This window comes from Oryx dammah, unplaced genomic scaffold, assembly GCF_014754425.2.
Source record: "Oryx dammah isolate SB20612 unplaced genomic scaffold, SCBI_Odam_1.1 HiC_scaffold_2, whole genome shotgun sequence".
NCBI lineage: Eukaryota > Metazoa > Chordata > Mammalia > Artiodactyla > Bovidae > Oryx > Oryx dammah.
In genome coordinates, this window is record NW_024070186.1 from 62,406,346 (window position 1) to 62,429,708 (window position 23,363).

Consider the following 23,363-nt stretch of genomic DNA (forward strand, 5'->3'; position numbering starts at 1 on the left):
GGGCCTGTTTTTTGCTCCTTTATCTCTCAGAGGCAGGACACTAAGACTTAGAGTCCTTACTGTATGTTACACACTGTCCTGGCAATTAAAATACATGCTCACTTTAAGGCTCTCTGTACCTATATAGGGCTTTCCTGGTGGCTCAGCTGGTAAAGAATCTGCCTGCAATGCTGGAGACCTAGGTTCAGTCCCTGGGGTGGGAAGATCCCCTAGAGAAGGGAATAGCTACCCACCTCCAGTATTCTGGCCTGGAGAATTCCATGAACTGTATAGTCTATGAGGTTGGAAAGAGTCAGACATGACTCAGTGACTTTCACTTACTTCTATCCATAGAACGACTGTTATCATTGTTCCATAGATTAGGAAACTGAGACCCAGCTCTCATAATGAGAAAGCCAATGCTTTTTATATTATTTCATGTTACTGTCCTACTTCCCTGGTGGCTTAGAAGGTAGAGAATCTACCTGCAATGCAGCAGGCAGACCCAGGTTGATCACTGGGTGGGGAAGACCTCCTGGAGAAGGGAATGGTACCCCACTCCAGCATTCTTGCCTGGAGAATTCTATGGACAGAGCAGCCTGGTGGGCTACAGTCCATGGAATCACAGTCGGCCACAACTGAACGACTAACATCCTACTGTCTACCTCACTTCTGGGCATATAGTCAGATGCTCTCTGTAGGTGTGTAATTAGCATTTAAACCGAGGTAGATTTTCTTATCATTAGGCAGCCCTCTGTCATACTTGCTAGTGGATAGGGATTCCGTTGTCCCTAGAGTATAGAGATTGTGTTGTGTTTTAGCTTTCTTCTGGGTTAAATGCATATTGTGTCTTAGTACAGAAATTTTTCTTTGCTGCCACTTGTCTTTATGGGATAATGTGACTCAGGGGACTAACACTGGTTACAAATGTAACCAGTATGTCCTTGGCTTCACCTGTGATAAGTCCACAGGTGTCACTTTACAATAAGATCACAAATTTCCCTGCTGTTTGAGTATCTACTTTGCTGTTAGTAGGGAATTCAGTCTTTTCCTAGGATCCAAGGAGTCCCTGTTGGGCAAGGTGGGTCCCTTTGTGGTTACGATTTGTCAGGAGCCAAGGCAAACTGTACAGCTCTGAGTTAGAAAGGCTTGGGGAAACTGAGAGCAAGGTCCCACAAGATGTGGTGTACGTGATGTGCACAGAAAGGGGTGCTGGGGTGCAGGACATTGTGCTGGACACAGTGGGGTTGTTCATTCCAGGAGCAGGACCTGTCTTCTTACTGATTCTCATAGGGGAACAAACTGATCAACTCCAGGGCTTTCCTGGCCAGTTGTCTGGGAAAGCCATTTGGTCTGCTTCTGCGAACCTTGGGACTGGTAACTTACAACCTGGGTAAGTCTGTACCCAGGAAGGTCAAGATCATCTTTATCCTCTCATGCTAGGAAGAGAGGAGAACTCTCCACTCCAGCTGATTTATTGTTCAGGCCAATGGTGGTCAATAGAAATATGATGTGACCCATATATGCAATTTTGAGGGTCTTAGTAGCTACAGTTAAAAAAAAAAAAGAAAGAAAACAATAACAAGAAACAGATGAAATGAATTTTTAATAATATATTTTCTTTGAATCACTTTACCCAAAATGTTATCAGGTCAACATGTATTTAGTAGAACATTTACTATTGAGACATTTTACATTTTTAATAGCAGCTCTTTGAAATCAGGTGTGTATTTCACACTTACAGAATCTCTCAATTCAGATGCTAAATTTTCTTTGGACATACTTGATCAGTGTTCAGTTTTCATAAAATTTACAGTTAAAAAGTAGATTTGCATACCTCTGTTGTTCCAAATATATTTCCAAGTTTTCCAAAATTCAAATTGTGTCCATTTTTAAACTTAACTTTAAAAAGTTTAAATTAAAATTAGTTATTTGGTTGCATTAGGCACATTCTAGGGCTTGATAGTCCTTTGTGACCAGCGCTACTGTATTGGACACAGCGGAGCTCCTGGGGTCACTTTGGGGTAATCACAGGTGTGCATAATGCAAATGTTACTAGGGAATACCAAGTCTTTAAAAACAAATATAAGAATAAAGCAGAGAAGTGATACAAACACACTTCATAGATACCATGGGTTCAATTCTGGACCACTGCAGTAAAGTGAGTATTGCAATAAAGTGAGTTACACAAATTTTTTGCTTTTCCAGTGCATACAAAAGTTACCTTTATACTGTAGTCTGTAATAGCATTGTATAAACAAAATACCCTTAATTGAAAAAATACTTTTTGCTAAAAATTGGTAACCGTCATTTGAACCTTCAGTGAGTCATCTTTTTGCAATAGTCACATAAAAATCACTATCAATCACAGACCACCATAAAAATATCACAATGTTGCTCCTGCTGCTGCAGCTAAGTTGCTTCAGTTGTGTCCGACTCTGTGCGACCCCATAGACAGCAGCCCATCAGGCTCCACTGTCCCTGGGATTCTGGAGTGGCTTGCCATTGCATTCTCCAGTGCATGAAAGTGAAAAGTGAAAGTGAAGTCGCTCAGTCGTGTCCAACTCTTCTCGACCCCATGGACTGTATCCTACCAGGCTCCTCCATCCATGGGATTTTCCAGGCAAGAGTACTGGAGTGGGTTGCCATTGCCTTCTCTGCACAATATTGAGAAAGTATGAAATATTTTGAATTACTGAAATGTGACACGGAGAAACAAAGTGTGCAAATGCTTTGGAAAAATGGTGCTGATAGACTTGCTCGATACAAGGTTGCCACAAACCTTCAATTATTAAAAATCACAATATCTATAAAGTGCAATAAAGTGAAGTACAATAAAATGAGGTGCCCTATGTATCAACCCCCACCTCTGGATTATAGCTGTCTGGGTTTGACCTTGAGCTTTCCCACTTTCTAGCTCTAAGGAATTACTTCATCTCCTGGTCCTCAAGTTACTTATCTGTAAAAGGGCATAATAACATTTCCTCTCTCAGCATTGTAGTGAGGACTAAAGATGGCAATGCTTAGCTAACCGTGAGTTGTCAATAAAGGCATTAATGCTTCAGTGTTTAAAACTCAGTTCATATTTCATTGTCTTATTTGCTCCTTACTGAAAACTCATTAGGTAGGGAAAAAATGATTATTCCTCATTGCAACACAGCTAGGACTAAAACCCAGTTTTTCAAAGTCAAAACCCATTTTGCTTCCTGTATCATGATTATAGCCATTGACAGCTAACTTCAACTGAGCAGTACCTGTGAGAGGTACTCTTCTTAGGGCTTTACATCTAGCAGCTGTCCTACACCAATTTCCTCTTCTGGTTTTAAGAAATAACCTGATACATCTATTCATATCTGTAAAGCTAATGAACAAGACTTAGAGAAAGACTGTTTTGTTATCAGTGTCAAGGGTTTAGTCTTCCCATTTCTCAATGAGTATTTACCTTTCCATTTCCCTAAACACTTTTTTAAGAAAAAAGTTAAGTCTTGACTGTTAATATGTATTAGTTTTGTACATTGCCTTGGATCGATAGAAGATCACAACAAAAGAGCATATCCAGTATTTAATTTTCAAGTTTCCATACCATTTATTAAGTAATGTACATGGAGAATAATTTAAATCTCCTATTTCATGCAATCTTAGTGTTTCTGGCTTCTTTTCATTGAGGCACATGCAGCCTATGCTTACATTTATAACTTTGGGACCGCTCTTTGGGTCTGTTTTGTGATTTTTCCCTCCCTTTGATAACTTGTCAAAAATAGGTGCTTGCCCCAGGTGTGTCATTACATTCTGTTACATCTTGACAATCTACTGCTTGTCAAAGCTGCACAATAGTCCTTTGTATCCATGTCCCGAGAGCCCAGGAACTGCTGAGTAGATCAGGCAACTTTGTGAAATATCTGATTGAACTTGGACTCCATCATCCCATCTCAGTGAATCAAGTCACTGTAAATCAAAGCTTTGCTCTGCCAGTGGTCTCTCAGCTTTCAATACATTTTGATTTAAAGGACTTTGGTCTGTGATCATCTCATATTTTATAAGATGATATCCTGTGAGTACAGGGAAAGAATGAAACAAAACAATCAGAGGAGAAAGTTATGAGAAAAGGACAAGCAAGGGAGATAGGGACAACTCACAGGTGGTATCAGTTTATTTTTAAAGAGGGATAAAACACCAGAATTGGTACCCTGGGTAATAGTTACTTCTGTGACCTTCTGAACTGTGTGTCCCAGGAATGTTTGGAGGTAGTCATAAAAATTTTTATGCCACAAAGAATTCTGCAAATAAAGTATTTCTACTGATTTCTGTCTCTGCAACAGCAATTATCTGTGATTCAAGTTTCAGAATATATAATTTTTTATTGTAAATAGGCAAAGAAAAGCTGATACCAATTGGCCTTTCTCTGCAGAATGATACAAAATAATAATATTTTTACAGATTTTTCCCTTATCATCAAGGAACATATACTTATGGTATAATATTAAGGAAAAGGTAATAAAATCACCCATAACTGTCTTCACTAAAGATAACTATTGTTAAATCTTCTTGTATTTCCTGCCTGTCTTTTATATGTATATATTTTATAACCTAGTTATGCTGCTGCTGTTGCTGCTGCTAAGTTGCTTCAGTTGAGTCTGACTCTGTGTGACCCCATAGACGGCAGCCCACCAGGCTCCCCCATCCCTGGGATTCTCCAGGCAAGAACACTGGAGTGAGTTGCTGTTTCCTTCTCCAATGCAGGAAAGCAGAAAGTGAAAGTGAACTCGCTCAGTCGTGTCCAACTCTTAGCGATCCCATGGACTGCAGCCTACCAGGCTCCTTCGTCCACAGGATTCTTCAGGCAAGAGTACTGGAGTGGGGTGCCATTGCCTTCTCCAAACCTAGTTATAGTTGTGCTTATATAGTTTTCTATCTTTTTTTCTTTTAATATTATGAAATTTTTATCTATTATTAGGTTAAGCATTGGATAGGCTGTCATCTATCATTTATTCTATAATCTAAAATTTCAGTTGAGTTCATTTTATTTTTCCATTAAAAAAAAAGCCCTATGATGAATACCTTTCTACTTTTCTCTTATAACCTGTATAAGATAAAAGTTTATTCTAAACTAAACTCTAGTATAGTTTTCTAAAAGTAGAATTACTGGAGCAAAGGGTATAAATATCTTTAGGGCTCATGATATACACTGCAAAATCACTTTCTAGAGAGGTTTTAAAGTTTATCCAATTTTCTGTTCCATCAGAAGCATATAGAAACAAACAAACATACTAGCATGTAGATACCAAGGTACAGACAGTTCTCTTCAGAGGAGTCACATGGAAACCTCCTCTTATTTCAATGTGGTTGCTTTGTGCCTGTCATTATCTCAGAGATGTGCAGGGGCGCAGAGTAACGTTACAGCTGAAGGTTTTCTGTAGTCACCAATTTGAGTTCTTAGTAACATCTGGCTGTTTTCAAAAACTGCAACATCTGATTTCAATGAGTAAAAATTGGCCACTCTTGAAGATATAAAAAAGTATGAATTACCAGTTCTGAGGCTGTACCTTGGGTTTCCCTGGTGGCTCAGATAGTACAGAATCTGCCTGTAATGCAGGAGACCCCAGGTTTGATCCCTGGGTTGGGAAGATCCCCTGGAGAAGGAAATGGCAACCCTCTCCAGTATTCTTGCCTGAAGAATCCCCAAAGACAGAGGAGCTTGGTGGGCTACAGTCCGTGGGTTCTCAAAGAGTCTGACATGACTAAGCGACTAACACTGTTAGCAAGTAACAAACAGCATTTGTGACTTACTTTTCCTTCTTCAAGAACCCTGTCCCTGGTTAATGCTGTCATGGTCATCAAAGCAAGGCTCCAGAAAGACTGGCAGTGGGGAGGAGGACAGGGACTGAGTGGCGTGTGCTGTCCATAGCCATTCCCCCAGCACTTCATACGTAGCTCTGCTAACTTGGTTAATTTGATTCAGAGAACAAGTGTAGATCTGTGCATGGGGGAATTAGCATAGTGCATTCACAATAAGGTGATTCTATTAAAAGAAACAATTTGGTTTTTCTGTGGTATGTATTTTACTTGAAGGGAAGGAGGGAGAGGAGAAGAGCACAGAGAATGCACACTAAAGCAAAATGTTAGTAACTGGGGAAATCTATGTGAAGGGTGTATGTTATATTGTACTATTCTTTTTAAATTTTTTATTGATGTATAGTTACCTTACATTGTTGTGTTGGTTTCTGCTGTGCAGCAAAGTGAATCAGTTATATGTATACATAAATCCACTCTTTTTTGGATTTCCTTCACATTTGGGTCACCACACATCACTGAGTAGAGTACCCTGTGCTATACAATAGGTTCTCATTAGTTATCTATCTTATACACAGTATAAAGCCCAATCTGCCAATTCATCCCACCTCTCCCCAGCTTGGTAGCTATAAGTTTGTTCTCTACATCTGTGACTCTTATTTCTGCTTTGCAAGTAGGTTCATCTGTACCATTTTTCTAGATGCCACATATAAACAATATTATATAATATTTGTTTTCCTTTCTGACTTACTTCATTCTGTATGACAATCTTAAGGTCCATCCATGTCTCTGCAAATGGCACAACTTTGTTCCTTTTCATGGCTGAGTATATATTGTACTATTCTCACCGCTTCCCTAGGTTTGAAAAGTTTGAACAGAAAAGCTGAGGAAAACATCTATAGGGGAGGAAAAATAACTTCCTTCTTCTCCATTGTTGACTCAGATCCACCTGTACTAAAAGGTTAGCAGGAGAAAAACAAATTTAACTTACATCTGTGCATGCTGGAGCCTCACAAAGATATGAGACTCAAAGAAGTGACCAAAGCAGGAAGCTTTTGTACCTTTTAGGCTAAGAAATGATAAATTTGTTTAGAATTGACAAGACTGAAGGGTTTGGGCTGAGGTTAGTAAATGGTGAAGTAACAAGGTTTGTTTAATACTGCCTTCTTGGACCTGATTTCCGACTCTGGAGATAAGGATGTCTTAGGATGTCTTTCACCTCCTGGTACAGAGAGGGTATCTTTCATATATGGGAAATTTATTTCTTACTTTCGGGAGAACAAAGGAAATTCAGAATGTTCTTGCATTTGGCAGTTTCTCAAGTACTTTAATTCAAAATAATAAACATGTCAATGTAGCATATTTCAGGGTTATATATTTTGAACCCTACACATACAAACAATACCAAAATGCCCTGAAGGATGATGAAGGGATGGTTGGGAATGATCAAGTACTTGACATTAAGGATATGAGGGTCAGAATACAGAGGATTTTCATGTGATCATAGGTGGCCGCCTTTGGGGTTTTTCCTTTTGGCGATGGGACTTCTGAACTATTTCTTATAGAAGAATATGCAGTGGCAGTCTCCCCAATACATCCTATGTACAGAATTAGTCACCCTAATGTAGACAAGCTGGGAAGAATCTGTTGAGGTTTTTTGAAAGATAAGTTGCCCCTAGCTCTAGAGATCAGCAGAGTTCTGCTTCTCATCTAGATGCATGTCAGCAAATGTTGGAGGGACACAGGAGAAATAATAGGAGAAGACGCAGGAAACCATTGATGTATTTAGAGCATGGACTAGCTACACAATTAATATTTGAGTTGGTCTGACCATCAAGTGTATACCACTTCTTTTCAGCCATTATGTGCTTCTTTTGTTTCACTTCATGTTTTTGAAAAGTTACAGGATAAAATCTTAGAGTAAAACGGTAGAGAAAGAACATATATCCTCTTATTACTGAAATTTAACTTTTTGGTTCTTTTGGTATATGATCCTTTTCAGAAATGATTATATTAGGAAATATTTAAGGGCCAAAATCTAAGAGCAGCTACATCATCACGTTCTGTGTTAATTTTGAACTGACAGGAAAATATTTTCCAATATGATAGAAGAGCAAATCTCAAACTTTATTGGGCATATATAAAGTACTCAGAGAGCTTGTTAAAATGCAGATTTTAATCGAGTATATTTGGGGATGAGTTTAAAATTCTGCATTCCTCATGAATTCGTTGGTGATGCTTGTGCTGCTGGTCAATGGACCACATTTCAAATAGCAAGTGTGGGACAAAACAGGTCTTTGGAATCAAGCAAGCATTAACCTCTTTGGGTTGATTTCCTCAATTATGAAAGGAGAAAATGCATACACAATGAAATTCTTATGAAGCTGATATAAAATAAGCATTCTGAAAGTACTTTGTAAACTTTGCTTTCTCTGGTATTAATTTTTAAACTAATACCATACTGCTTTACAAATCCTTCATCTGCAGACAAAAACAAGGAATGGGAGGCCACGTGTTGTGAATTATACTACCTTTTTGCTATTCAAGGTTCTTGACATTAATATTGAAACCAGGAGCAAAATTCATTCCTGTGGACTTCGCTATTATATGTATTATAAATTCTAAACATTTGATACCCTTTTGAAGAGCCATGAATGTTGATTAATTTTTTCCTCAAAAAACGTTTCTTTTTGATTTTTTTGATTTCCATTTAAAATCATCCTTTCTAAGACCAATTAGAACTGCCTTTGTTTCCCTACTCAAGTCCAAGCCAAAACCAACCAATGTATATTTAGTATTGGATTTGGGGGAAATGGTCACAGAGTGGTCATAATCTAATAATTATAACTGTATTATTTTCAAATATAATCTTTCAGCACTATGGAATGAGAGGACACTAATTTTTGAAGAACAGAAATAAAGCAATTGAACACCTACAGAATGAGAATATCAATAGGCCTTTCAGAATAGCCAATGCTAAGATTTTGAGACAATGAAAAACAAAACAAAACCAAACCTGTTAGAGAATATAGACATTCTTTGGGAGAATAAAATCCTAACGCTGAAGTTAAAACTCAAAGCTCAGCAAACTCTATCTCCTAGAGATGTTGTAAAGATATGTGTGTGTGTGTGTGTGTATTGTTTTGTTGTTTAGTTGCTAAGTTGTGTCCAACTCTTTTGTGATCCCATGGACTGTAACCCCCCAGGCTCCTCTGTCCATGGGATTTCCCAGGCAGGAATACTGGAGTGGGCTTCCATTTCCTTCTCCAGAGGATCTTCCTGACCCAGGGGCTGAACCCGGGTCTCCTGCATCTCCTGAACTGGAAGGTGGATTCTTTACCACTGAGCCACCAGGGAAGCATGTATATATATGTATGTGTATATATATATATATAATTTTTTTTAATAAAAGGAAATTCCTGGACAGACGGTGATCAAAAGAGATAACAGCAGAAGTGGCTGAATGGGAGGCTGAGGCATTTGTCTTAGACTCCCACATCTGGCTACAGACTCAAGTGCCCATGGAAAGAAATTATCTTCTGCTACTTACAAGAACAGAACTGAGATGCTGTGCTGGTCTGAGTCTAGAAACCAAAAGGAGTTTCTTAAATATTCCTATTTTAACTGACTACCATTAATTAACCTGAGGGAATGTGATGGCAATGATGATGATCTCTGGGTAGAGTGGGGGAGAAAAGAGAAAAACTCTTTGTTAAAGGTAAGAATTAAGCAAATGGTCTACAGGGAAATCAAGGTCATAATTTGTTTCAAACTTTCAAAATATTTATATCTCACATAATTATGACTATACAAATCTAAAATACACTTAAGGCTGAATTATTGATTTCTTTATAATCTCACCATATAATGAAAAATTCAGCACTAAGTATTTTATTACCCTCTTACCTTTTCATGTTATTAATGTACTCTGGATATTATTAATTTTCTCCATTCTTTTTAAAATTTACATTTTCTTATTTATTTTACTTTAAATCTGGGTTCCACCTTCTTACTCTATTCTCACACTTCCTTACTGGTGTTAACTGAGGTCTTCAGTAATGATTCTTGACTCATTACTTTGTCCAATATGTGTGTTTGAGTTGAGTGATTTAAGGGCCAAGGGGATATGAAGGATCCAGGGGGAAAAAGTACAGATTTTAATGATATAACTGATATCAGCCATACTACGTTGGCAATCTCTATAAAAAGCAGGAAAGTGTATTATCAGTTTTGTAATTCTTAATTCCTGCATTTGTATCTGTATGTGGCTGATTGGTAATGAACAGGCACACATACTAAAATGTACTTGGGTAGACCTGGTGCACTTTAGTCAGTGCTGAAAGGACAAGACAGGTGAGAGGCAGCAATGGTTATTTGATAAGCTATTTAACTAAGATGAATTTGAACAAAAGTCAGGTGAAACTTGCTGAGAACATTTATTGCTTCCAGTTGAGATTAATGAAGTGTGGAACATCTTTGCCAAGAGGAGCACCACCTCATCCTTGTGGCGTTAGGCCTTTGACATTGGCTGTCACAGGCAGGCTGGTGGGATGCCACGGCCCCTTTCTCTGGGATGTCTCTCTGTGGTGGTGCCTGCTCCCCAGTGACTAGCTTTGCTGCGCGGTTTGAAGCCGCTTCATTTTTGTTTTTTGCCTTCGAGCAGTTCTCAGCTTTTTAGTTTTTAAGAAACTGTCCTCTAATTGGTATAGAAAATCTTCAATTCGTCCAACCTGGAAGAAATAAACAGATACAACAGTGTTTGTTGATTCCCCAGGTTTTGTGTATATAGGAAAATATGGCAAAACCAATACAGAATTGTAAGTAAAATAAAAAATAAATTAAAAAAAAAAGAATCTTCTCCAACAACAACAACAAAAAAAAGTAAATGGCACATACAAGTCCAAGGTTGGGACAGAACTGGCAGTGACAGATACAATTAAACATAAAAGTCCCCTTTTGATTTCCATTTCCGCGTCCTTTGTTTTAGGAACATGAAGAAGACATGCAGGAATTTACCACTAGGTCCTATATGGTGGAGAATGGAACTTGGGAGTATCATTACCTGCTGTCTTTAATGGTCAGTGAAACCAGGGATTTCAGAAAGAAATAACTGGTAAAAAAGTTATTCCATTATCTAAAAGAAGAATGAAACAAAATCTACCCCGCCTCAAAATCAGTGATTCTACATTAATTAGTATGCCCCTTAGGCCACTTGTCTGATAGCTCAGTTAGTAAAGAATCTGCTGGCAACACAAGAGACCCTGGTTCAATTCCTGGGTCAAGAAGATCTCCTGAAGAAGGAATAGGCTACCCACTCCAATATTCTTGGGCTTCCCTTGTGGCTCAGCTGGTAAAAAATCTGCCCACAATGCAGGAGACCTGGGTTCAGTCCCTGGGTTGGGAAGATCCCCTGCAAAAGGGAAAGGGTACCCACTCCAGTATTTTGGCCTGGAGAATTCCATGGACTGTATAGTAGTAGGGTAGCAGAGAGTCGGACATGACTAAGCGACTTTCACTTCACTTAGGCCACTTGGGAGAAAAATGAATTTTCCATATTGTTTTAGCAGGAGCCATTTCTCTTTTAAATAAAAAGGAAAAGTTGAAAAAAATAAGATAAAATAATATATAAAAAATAGTGATTAAAAATAAATTGTTAGTCTTTCTTCTAAGCAAACTTAAAATTATTCAATGACAGTTGAACGCATTGTGCTGTTTGTCAGAGTAAAACAGTTTACATATATGTTGAGTTGGGCTTTCATGATGAATAACAATTCATACTTAACCCCGATTCCCAGGACCTGCATATTCTATTAGTCTAAAGTCACTCACTGAAGAGCCTATTGTCATAAAGTTAGCTCAAAGCTAGAGCACTTACTCTTCAAGGTGCATGAACATATCATCTACTTAAGATAAAAGCACTTACAAGTTCAATTTTCCAATTTTGAGCTCTACTTTTAAATCACTTGATTTATCATTTAGAGTAATATCCAAGAGATAATTCAGGTTGTCAAAAAGAGAATAATACATAGTCACATTCATCTATATGTTATAGTTAGGTCTTATATCACACAAGGTGATGCATACAATCTGTTGGTTTCCATAAGAAAATAACATAGCTTATTTATGTGAAAACAATTATTTTTGAAAACCTAAAATTACTTCAGGTAAATTTTTTCCAAAAGTTTGTGTAATTTATGATATCTGATTATTGCAGCAATCCTCAAAATGATTTGACAGAATATTTTTTAATCTTATCATGAAGTCAGTGCATGATTTTATGTATTCCATCCATTTATACTATCCAACTTATACCAAAATCATAGGTAAAAAATTAACATAGAGCATAATCAAAACAAACACAATAGATGGCACTTTACTGTTACTTTTATAGTTGAGTTGATGGTTCACTCAAGTTATTTGCACTGAAAATGTATCATCTAAATTGAAGCTCTTTATAATGATAATGATTGCAGTTAGCCCCAATACAATTAAAATTATAACCCCAATGCAACAAAAAACATGTCCTACAGAAAAATAATAGTTTTAAAATATCTTTTGGGTGGCTGCTATCTTTTTTGAAAATTGTGTTTATTAAGAGCAGTGTTGACTAACTGGGTTGCTTTTCATTAGAAAAGACAAAGAAGAAACACAAGATATGTTAATTGAATAGAGAGTACCACTGAATTACCCTGGGAGGTCTAGGGTACAGACTCTATGCATGCTTCTCCTGGCCTAGGTGTTCGCCTCCTGCCTGGTCTGTCTACATGCTATCCTTTCAACCCATTATCCCAATAATACTCAAATGATCTTTTAAACATGTGTATCTGATCATAGTTTGCCCTGCTTAAAATGCCTAAGTGGATTCCCAAGTCCTTAACATGAGCTACACATCTCTGGGTGATCTGGTTACACTACACCTGTGTCTCTAATTTTGTCTCCTGTAATTCCATTTGCCTTAGCCCTGTGGTACATCTCTCAGTTTTCTAACCACAACCACGCAGCATTCTATGCACTCTTGACTTTCCTAATGCTATGCCCTCTGATGGAAGACTCTCATTGGAACGCTTACCTATCCTCTGGATTTCAGGTTCAATGTCAAGTGTCTCAGGGACATACTACTTGATGACTCAAATCAGGTTGGAGTTCTCAGTAACATATTCCCACAGCAGTCCATTCACCTCTTTTCCTATTTTAATTCCTAATTGTTTATAATGACTTATATAGTATCCATCTTCCTGTCTGGGCTTCCTGCATAAGGCAGGCAACTAGGTCCATGGTGTTCCTTAGTCCTAATACCTAGGATATGGTAGACCCTCAGTAATTTTACTCTTTGATAATAGATCTGAAGACATCAGTGTGTTCAGAAACCGATGTATTTTTCCATACTCAAAGTGGTGACTGGTATGAAACATATCAGAAGGCTTTCTTTTCTCTTACAAATTAAATAAGAAAGCGGGACTTCCCTGGTAGCTCAGGTGGTAAAAAAATCCATGTGCAATGGAGACCCTGGTTCAATTCCTGGGTTGGGAACATCTTCTGGAGAAGGGATAGGCTACCCACTCCAGTATTCTTGGGCTTCCCTGGTGGCTCAGACTATAAAGAATCTGCCCATAATGTGGAAGACCTGGGTTTGATCCCTGGGTTGGGAAGATTCCCTCGAGGAGGGCATGGCAACTCAGTCCAATATTTATGGGCTTCCCTGGTAGCTCAGTTGGTAAAGAATCCACCTGCAATGCTGGAGACATGGGTTCAATTCCTGGGTTGGGAAGATCATCTGGAGAAGGGAACAGCTCTAGCATTCTGGCTTGGAGAATTCCATGGACAGAGGAGCCTGGCTGACTACAGTCCGTGGGGTTGCACAGAGTCAGAGATGACTGAGAAGCTTTCACAGATTAAATAATCACTTTCATATGCCATCATTCTATTACCATTTGAGTTTAAGCATGGTAATAACAAGGTGTGGTCTCCATGCTTGAAATGGCCAAAAGTAGAAAGGGCACTGACTGGTTAAGGAGTCAGAAGTGTTGAGTTCTGCTCTTGCCCTGGTTTATAATCCTCAATTACCCCCAGAGAAGTCACTTGGCCTTTCTGAGCTTCAGTTTTCAGAATGGTGGATCCAGCAGGTGGATCAATTAGGGGCTAGCCTTTAGTGAAGAATAAGGTTAGCCTGGATAATTTCCAAGTGAAAGTGAAGTTGCTCAGTCGTGTCCAACTCTTTTCAATCCCATGGACTGTAGCCAACCAGGCTCCTCGGTCCATGGAATTTTCCAGGCAAAATACTGGAGTGGGTAGCCATCTCCTTCTCCAGGGGATCTTCCCGACCCCGGGTTTGAACCCAAGTCTCCCTCACTGCAGGCAGACGCTTTACCATCTGAGCCACCAGGGAAGTGGGTAATTTCCAAGGACACACTAAATAAAAAAGTTCCATGACTTGTACTCACACCAGATTTAGGTTTGTCCAGTCTTAAGATGTGCCTTTACAGTTTTCAAATCAGAGGTGATTCTCTTAGATTATACCGTTAGGTGAATGACACGACATACAGTAAAGTAAGTCAATTTTAGCCTCTGTACGTACTGAAGTGTAGGAGGGCTGCAACATGTTTTTAGTAAAGCTGGTTCTTTATTTTCTTTTTTTTAAGTCAAGGAAAGAAAAGTGCTGGTTGAAGAGAAAATAGATTCATATAACTAAGAAGAACAGATTGCAAATGATAGAAATTTCTATAAAGCTCTTAGGGGAATAAAACACAAATATGTAGGCATGTAAGGAAGGAAACAAACCAGTTTGGGGAGCAGAGGCCTTATTAGACCTTCTTTTTGGGAGAGGATCCACCTGCTTAATTATAGCAGATAGTGTCCTTGGTCATTCTGGGTCTAATTTTCCCATTTGCAAAATGGGCAGATAACATTCTCTTGTGCATCTGTGTGCCAATGCTGACGTGGCATTACTGAGATATGGACATCAGCCCAGATGAACTTGTAGAGAATTTGGGATGCCAGATGATTGAAGGGAACTGAAGAATTCAGTCCAAGGGCAGATTCTCACCTATCATATGGTTATCAATCAAAATCCACATCAAAGAGTTAAGAAATTGTTATTAGCTAGTATCTGAGGACTTTTAATTCTTATACACAAGTCTATCTGTCATGACTTAGTGTGGAGTCAAAAAGTTCAAAAAAAAAGATGATTTTGAAACTGTGAAAGAGAAGACAGCCTGAGAAGCACAGGAGATATCAAAGCTGAAATTCTAACAGTACAAAAACAATTAATACCAATTAGGAAGAAATGTGGAGAAGGCAATGGCACCCCACTCCAGTACTCTTGCCTGGAAAATCCCATGGACGGAGGAGCCTGGAAGGCTGCAGTCCATGGGGGTGCTGAAGGTCAGACATGACTGAATGACTTCACTTTCACTTTTCACTTTCATGCTTTGGAGAAGGAAATGGCAACCCACTCCAGTGTTCTTGCCTGGAGAATCCCAGGGACGGGGGAGCCTGCTGGGCTGCTGTCTCTGGGGTCGCACAGAGTCGGACACGACTGAAGTGACTTAGCGGCAGTAGCAGTAGGAAGAAATGTGGCGGTAACTAAATAGACCAGTATATATGACAGGAAAATTTCTGGTCAGCTCAGATCTCAGAGGAAATACTCTTGTTCTTTCATGCAAATATTTATTGAACATCTACTATGTATTTGGTATTTACTAAGGTAATAAGCAAAAATATCAGGAGGCTTTTTTCTGAGGAACTCATATTCACATAGGAGAGACAGTTAATGAAAAAATGACTGCAACAAAGCATAACTGCTTATCTAAGAATTATGTACAAAAATGTTCTGTTAGCAAAAATGTCAGAACAGTGAATTCTATCTGAAGGAAATGTGGAGGAGTATGGGAGGTGATAGGAGATGGGTCTTTGTCAGGACAAGAAACTCATTCCAGACAGAGGGAATGGCGTTCATAAAAGGAAGTTGTGAAAGAACATGGGCTATTTGATAGGGGTGAGTCACATAGCCTAGATGTGGGCATGAGGGGACTGGGAGTAAGAGATATACATAGCAGGAAACATAGATTGGGGTCAGCTTATAAAAAGTTGAAAAATATTTAGCTATGTAGTTAGAAAGATAAATCTGGTGCCATTGTGTGGGGTGGAATGCAGCTAGGGAGACTAGAAGCAGGTGGATCAATTAGGGCCCAGTGCACTATGATATGAAAAATACTATGGGGGCCTGCATCAAGAGTTTAAGAGACATTTGGGAAATAAGAATTGTAGTCTTGATGAAAAATTCTATGTTGGGGTTAGAAGGCAGGCAGAATTAGTAATGACTGTGAAGTTTCTCGTTTGAGACAATAATGGTATCTTAATGAGGTAAAGAATAAAATTCAACGAATAGTTTTAGGGGAAAAGAATGAGTTTGATTAGTGACAAATGTAAGAGGCAGAAAAAGGCCACATAATCAGAAATGTGTTTAAAAAAATGGACTTGTAATAATAGCCTAATACTAGGCTAAAGGCCAGAATGATGCAAAACTCCTAATTGAAAAGAAAAAACAGTCTACTATTTTGTGGTCTACTGTGTGAAAAGCATTCTAGCAGTTAAAAAGTCATAAGAAAGAGAAACAAAAAGTGATGCTTTTGGTTATTGAGAACAAAAAAGTGGTTATGGTAGAGAGAGAGCCTGTTGGGTCAAAGTCAGATCTCCAGCATATTCTCCGTGTGTGACTTTTGGGCAAACTTATTTAATTTCTTGGAACCCAAGTTTCTTCATCTGTCAGTGGCTTCACAGGGTCTTAATGAAATGAAACAGTTTATGTGAAGTATTGTATAGCTCTGAATTGTTATTATTTATTAGTAGTATTAATGCTTGAATCTGGAACGTATGCCCATTAAATAGAAAAATAAATTTTAAAATACATATAAAAGTGAAATAAAATGAAAAGCCAAAGAACTTTAACAGTCCCTGTGTTTTTGACCTCCACTCTTCAAGGATGCTGCCTCAGTAACTGCGCTAGGTGTACGTGTTTGATATGCTTTCAAGTCTTGTGATTAAGTCTCAAAATTCAACTATATAAAGGGTAGAATTAGGAGGGGACAGAGAAAGGGGTGTGAAGATATGAGTTTCTGATAGTGCATATTTGGCTGCAAGTTCAAAATAGTTCAACTGTATTCCCTGGTTACCCAAAACTGATCTGATTATAAACTACAATGTTTAAAATGTGTCTCAATGGGAGTAATAGTTCTCTCCCTTTTCTGGCCATGCCCTGTCTCATCTGGGCTATGATGCCTGGTGCTGGGTATGTCCAGGTCTTAACTCCAAACTTTACGAAGAAAAGTTGGAGGACCTGGAGATGTTTACTGGGAAGAGAGAAAACATAACAGGAATCTGTGGTATCTTTAGGTGATATGTGAAGGGGTGATGAATTTGTTCTGTGTTAGCTTACGTATTTGAAAGAGAGTACCATTTAGAATTACAATATGAGTTTGAGTCTCATTGCTTTCACTGGTGATGTAACTTAACTACTGAACTTTAATTTTCTCTTCTCTAGTGTAAATCATGAATTAATTATAATCAGACTTTATTTACAGGGTTTTAGTGAGGATTAAATGGCTTGATGTTTGTGGAAAGCTCTTTATAAATGTCTAAGTCCTCCACAAAGATTATAATAGCACATTGTGTAGTGTCTGGTGGTTTCATAATAGGGTCTCAATAAATATTTGTTGAACTGGTAAACAGCTGAATAAGTCCTTCAGTGAGTAAAAAAATAGATATTATATTGATATTTTCACAACTATGTAAAAGTGGAAGGTGTTTTGAGGGTCAGGTATGGTGACCCTCATCACCAGACACTGGAAATCAAACACTAGATGACATTTTTGGCAAGTGTGAATTATTCGGGTCATGTGTGACCCGGGGGTTGGATTAAATAAACTTTAAAGTACTACTTTAATGATGTTATTTTAGCCTGGATTCACTGCACAGAAATGTGCTCAGTGGAAGCAGAATACATTGCAATTTGCCTTGTACCACATTGAAAGAGCACTATGGAAATGAGAGGGAGCCAACCATTTCTGCTGTATTAGTAATGCAAGGTATCGAACTGGTTGATATAAACATCCATAGATATTAGAGTTCTCAGTACTTCATTATATTTCACTTATAAAAGCATATCCATAAGACCTATAACTTCTCTAGATGTATCAACATTTTATCTTGCATCCAAAGGACCCCTATTATGGATTAGCTTAAGTGTAGTTTATAGCATACTTTATTTCTTTCTCACTCTATAACTGGATCAGATTATTCAATCATCATATTAGTCTTCTTCTCAGGTAATGATTTTTTTATCATATCAAAATTTAAGATTATTCTACTAGTTCTAGGATAGAATGCAACATTTTTACGGATTAAAATGTTCTCCCTCACAAAGCCACTTCAGAGTAACTTTCAGTACAGGCATAATAAAAAGTACTTGGATATTTTCTCTGATAATCTTTTACTGTAAAATTGGTTTGTATCTTATGTGTAGGGGGAAAGTATGGGGATAGCCTGAAGTCAGGAGAGCTTCTATGCACTTGAGAGTTTTCTTGTGAAGGAGGGTTGCTGCTGACTCACTATGATTTTGTGGGGCTGCCTATGGTTTCATTTGCACAGAGATCCAACCTATTTTTATTTGGTAATTGAAGGCCTGTGAGCCAGAGATGAAAGCAATAGCACCACTTTCCATTTCTTATGTAATGGCTGGCCATGAGACCAGAGGCATTGCTGGGGAAGAAACTGAGATTTAGGGCGTAGAGAGTTAGGAATGGGGACAAACTAAGGAAAAACAACAAGAAGCTCAAAATGAGCGAAGCTGGTGAGAGATGGTAACAGAAAGGGACACACAGCCTCAGCCTAATAGAGCTGTGAAAGGGGAGTCATTCAGATGTGATAGAGGGGAAGGAGAATCACTGTGAAGACCTGGGTGTCCCTTTCCCTCCCAAAGTCATTTAAAATCAAATCCTACCATAATGGGTTGAATTTCATTCCCTCAAAATTCCTGTGTTAGGGTCTTAAGCCCCAGTACTTCAGGAGGTACCCTTATTTGGAGACAGGGTTTTTATAGAGATCATCAAGTTGAAATGAGGTCTTTGGGGTGGGCCTTAACGAAAATGACTGGTATCCTTATAGAAAGGGGATATTTGGAGAATAACTTGTGAAGATGAAGGCAGGGTATGGGATGGTGCTCCTACAGCTAAGGTGTGCTAACCACCCAGGTTAAGCAAACCACCAGAAACAAGGGGAGAGGCATGCACTGGTTCTTCCTCACAGCCCTCAGGAGGTACCAGCCCTGACGACACTTTGAGTCTAGACTCCCAGCCTCCAGAACTGTGATGATAAACTTCTGCTGATCAAGCCACTCAGTTTGTGATACTTTGTTATAGCAGTCTTAGCAAATTAATGCAACTATAGACAATCCCTGATTTATGATGTGTCGACATAATTTGTTGACATAATTTTTTGACTTCTTGGTGGTGCAGAAATGATATACATTCACTAGACACCATACTTTGACTTTTGGATTTTGATCTTTTCCTGGGCTAGCGGTATAGGGTCTGATACTCTTGGAGTGCTGGGTGGTAGCAGTGAATTGCAGCTCCCTGTGAGTCACAGGATCCTGAGGATCAACACTGAGATGTTTATTTACTTTTTAGGCTACACTACTGTGCAGCATGTGGGATCTTATTTCTCTGTCCAGGGGTGGAACCTATGGCTCCTAGATTAGGAACATGGAGTCTTAACTACTGGACTACCAGGGAAGTCCCTAACCTATACACTTAGAATTGTCCTGTCCCCAGACAGTCATTCTAGTGTTCACTCTCAGTATAGTATTCAATGAATTACAGGAACTACTCAACACATTTTAAATAGGCTTTGTGTTAGATGATCCTGCTCAACTGTAGGCTGATGTAAGTGTTCTGAGCACATTCAAGGTAGGCCGGGCTAAGCTGTGATGTCCAGAAGTTAGGTGTATTAAATGATTTCCAGCTGATGGTATTTTCAGCTTATGCTGGGTTTATAGAGATGTAACCCTATTATAAGTTGAGGAGATCTGTACTAAGCCATAAAGCTCAATAAGGTTCCGATTATCTCCTCAAACATGACCTTGATGATGTCTACCTTTTACTTTTCCTGCTGGTTGATGTTGCCTACCTTGCTGGTGCCCCCTGCACATGCTTAGCATGTACCTTGGGAAGCAGTGTGTGTTTCTGTCTAGTAATAGCAGCGAGAGGAATGTGATCTCAAACATAAACGCATGGGTAAATTACAGCAAGAAGGAAGACACTGCTTGAAATAGGATTTCCTATTGGATTTCATGTAGTCTGGATTAAGGAGAGACAATTAAATATGTTTATAGGGGTTTGTATAGGTTCATGCTTCAGGGATTGGGTGCTCAAAGGATTTTTTTTTTTAAATAAAGCTTTTAAAGAAGACTTGTAAGAAGACAAAAAATAGATAAAATAATAATTGGATCCTTGGGAATAAATATCATGTTTCTACAACTGTAGTGGTGGTTATAGAAGGAGGATGTATTTCCAGCAATTTGCAGTGTGGATCAAAATCCTCTTGGCAAAACAGCCATTTAATCCACCACAGTGGATTTCATAACATTTGTTTTCTTGCTGTCTTCCAGTTTAGTTTCCAGACCAAATGCTTTTAAATATTTATCATCCAAAATGGTTTGAATTTTAATTCTTATTAGAATGACAATTGTTTTCAAACAGGCTTGAAATTAATTTCTAAAATAAACTTTAATTTCTGAAACAAAGTTGTTTCTGCTGTTCATAATACAGCAGTTTCCTTTAGCTTTTGGCTAGCATTCAAACAAATAGCCTCATATTTCTCCATTTTGATTTAGTGAATTCTGTAGGTTGGTATGATAGTCATAAAAGTACAACGTGGAAATGTAAGGCATTAGATGCCTGTGATATATTATGAAATATGCAAAAAACTTCTGTTAAACTATATTACCAATTTCTAATTGAAAATCCCCATAATAATAGCACTTGTAATACAAATTTAGTGTAGAGTTAGAGTACAATTATGAAATCTTGCTATCACTTTGTTCTTAATGTATCATGGCTTTTTAAAATTTATTTTCAACACTTAATGGCATAATTTATCTGAAAGTTGGAGTACATATATTTTAAACTTTTCTTTTGAGATAATTGTGGATTCACATGCATCAGTAAGAAGTAATACAGGAAGAATCTGTGTATTCTTCATGCAGTTTGTCCCCATGGTAACATCTTATAAAACTTTGGTAGAATATTACAGCTAGGATATTGACGCTGATATGGTCAAGATACAGAGCAGTTCTACTTTTACAGGATCTCTTGCGCTGCTCTTTTATAGTCACACCCACTTTCCTCCTGCCCCACCTCCTTAACCCTTGGCAACCACTAATTTGTTGTCCATTTCTATAATATTTTTCAGTTTAAAAAGGTATTATATATACATACACACATAAGATATATACATAGTTGAATATATTGTTGCTATTATTATTGCATCTCTTTTCTTATATGCTGTCCACTTTATCCATTAGAGCCCTTAGCTTATTAATCATTGTTGTGTTAAATTTCTAGTCTGACAATTACAAAATCTCTGCCATATCTGCTTCTGATGATTGCTTTGTCGCTTCAAATTGTGTTTTTCACCTTTTGGTTTGTCTTGTAATTATTTTCTTGATAGCTGGACATGATGTACTGGGTAAAAGGAACTGCTATAAATAGACCTTTAGTAATGGGAGGAGAAGGCTTCCCTCGTGGCTCAGTTGGTAAAGAATTCACCTGTGATGCAAGAGTCCACCTGCAGTGCAGGTGACATTGTTTCGATTCCTGGGTGGGGAAGATCCCCTTGAGAAGGAAATGGCAACCCACTCCAGTATTCTTGTCAGGGAAATTCCATGGACAAAGGAGCTTGGTGGGCTACAGCCCATGGGGTTGCAAGAGGCAGACAGGACTTAGCGACTAAACTACACAATGTGAGGGGAGGGGAAGCATTCTACAGTTCTAAGATTAGGTTTCAGTCTTTTCCTGAACCCATGCCTTGGACTGTGAACTTCACAAGTGTTTTTCTCAGTTCCCCACCTCCTCCTCCTTACATGGGACGTGGTGGCTAAAGTGGGCTGCAGTTGGGTATTTTCCTCTCCTAGGTCACTTAGGCCCTGATAATACACCAAAAGCTATGCTCTGTTTCACTGGTTTCTTCTGAGTGCAAGCCTTGCTAAGAAGGAAAGAGTGTTTTAGTATATTTCAGAGTGGTTCCCTCCAGAGGCCCAAGGGGATTTTTCTCTGATACTTAGCATTAACTCCTGGAGGTAAATTGCATAATATTGCATAACTCCTAGACTGGGTCCCCTTAGAGTCTGTAATACTCAGAGTTGTCTGCACTGAGTGTCCAGCAATTTGTGAATTATAACTCCAGCTTCACAAAACCAGTACTGGTTCCCATAGCAGTTTCTGCTCATAAGTCTCTGCTCCAGAAAGCCCATATCTCCCTGTATTAATCTGTTAGTCTCTTCCGTCTTTGGAACAGTGTTTTGTCTTGTGTCGTCCATTGACTCACAGATCCAAGAAGAATTACTGACTTTTAGGATAGAGAGGGGGCTTCCCAGCTCCTCATATGTAAAACCAAACACAGAACTCCATGTATATTTAGAATCATATTAAATGATGTTGTTATTTTTGCTTGAATCATCAAACATAATGAAGAGGACAGTCTGCTGTTTTTACTCATATTTTTGCTTGTGTTCTTTCACTTTTCTTGATATTTTAAAGTTCTTTCTTTTATTGTTTCCTTTCTATTTAGGAAATTTTCTTCAGCCTCTTTTTTTTTTTTTTTTTTGAGTGAGTTGGCTGATGACAAATTCTCTTAGTTTTCCTTCATCTGAGAATGTCTTGATTTCCCCTTAATTCCTGAAAGCTATTTTCATTGGGTGTAGCATTCTGTGTTGACAATTCTTTTCTTTCAGTATTTGAAAAATGTACCACTTACTTCTGGCCCCAGTTTTGTTAACTGAAAAATCCACTGTCGTTCAAATTGTTTTCCCCCTAATAGTTAGTTAATCATTTCTTTTTTGCTGCTTTCAAGATCTGTCTTTGTCTTTAGTTTTTAGAAGTTTGACCATGCTGCATCCTGGAGTGAATTTGAGTTTATCTTATTCGGAGTTCATTGAAATTTTTCAGTCTGTAGTTTCTGTCTTTTGCCAAATTATGGAAATTTTCAGCTATTATTTTTTAGGTACTTTTTCATTCCTATCCCTTTTCTCCTATCTTTCTGGGATTCTGATAACATGAATGTTAGATATGGTGTTATAGACTCACAGCTCCTTGAGGTTCTTTTCATTTTATTTTCTGATCTATTTTCTCTGTTGTTCCAGTTGGGTAATTTGTATTGTTTTATCTTCATTTCAGACTTCCCTGCTGTCTCAGTGGTAAAGAATCCTCCTGCCAATGCAGGAGATGTGGGTTCTATCTCTGGATTGGGAAGATCCCTGGAGAAGGAAATGGCAACCCACTCCAGTATCCTTGCCTGGGAAATCCCATGAACAGAGGAAC

General features: G+C 38.4%; 1 protein-coding gene across 1 annotated transcript in view; it reads right to left on the minus strand.

The window, feature by feature from the left end:
- Positions 1-10,322: 10,322 nt before the first annotated feature.
- Positions 10,323-23,363, minus strand: part of SPATA16 (spermatogenesis associated 16) — a 241,850-nt gene continuing 228,809 nt past the window's right edge. The window contains 1 exon segment of the mRNA XM_040265364.1: positions 10,323-10,499. Within this exon segment, the coding sequence (XP_040121298.1) occupies positions 10,377-10,499 (123 nt within the window). The 3' untranslated portion in view covers positions 10,323-10,376.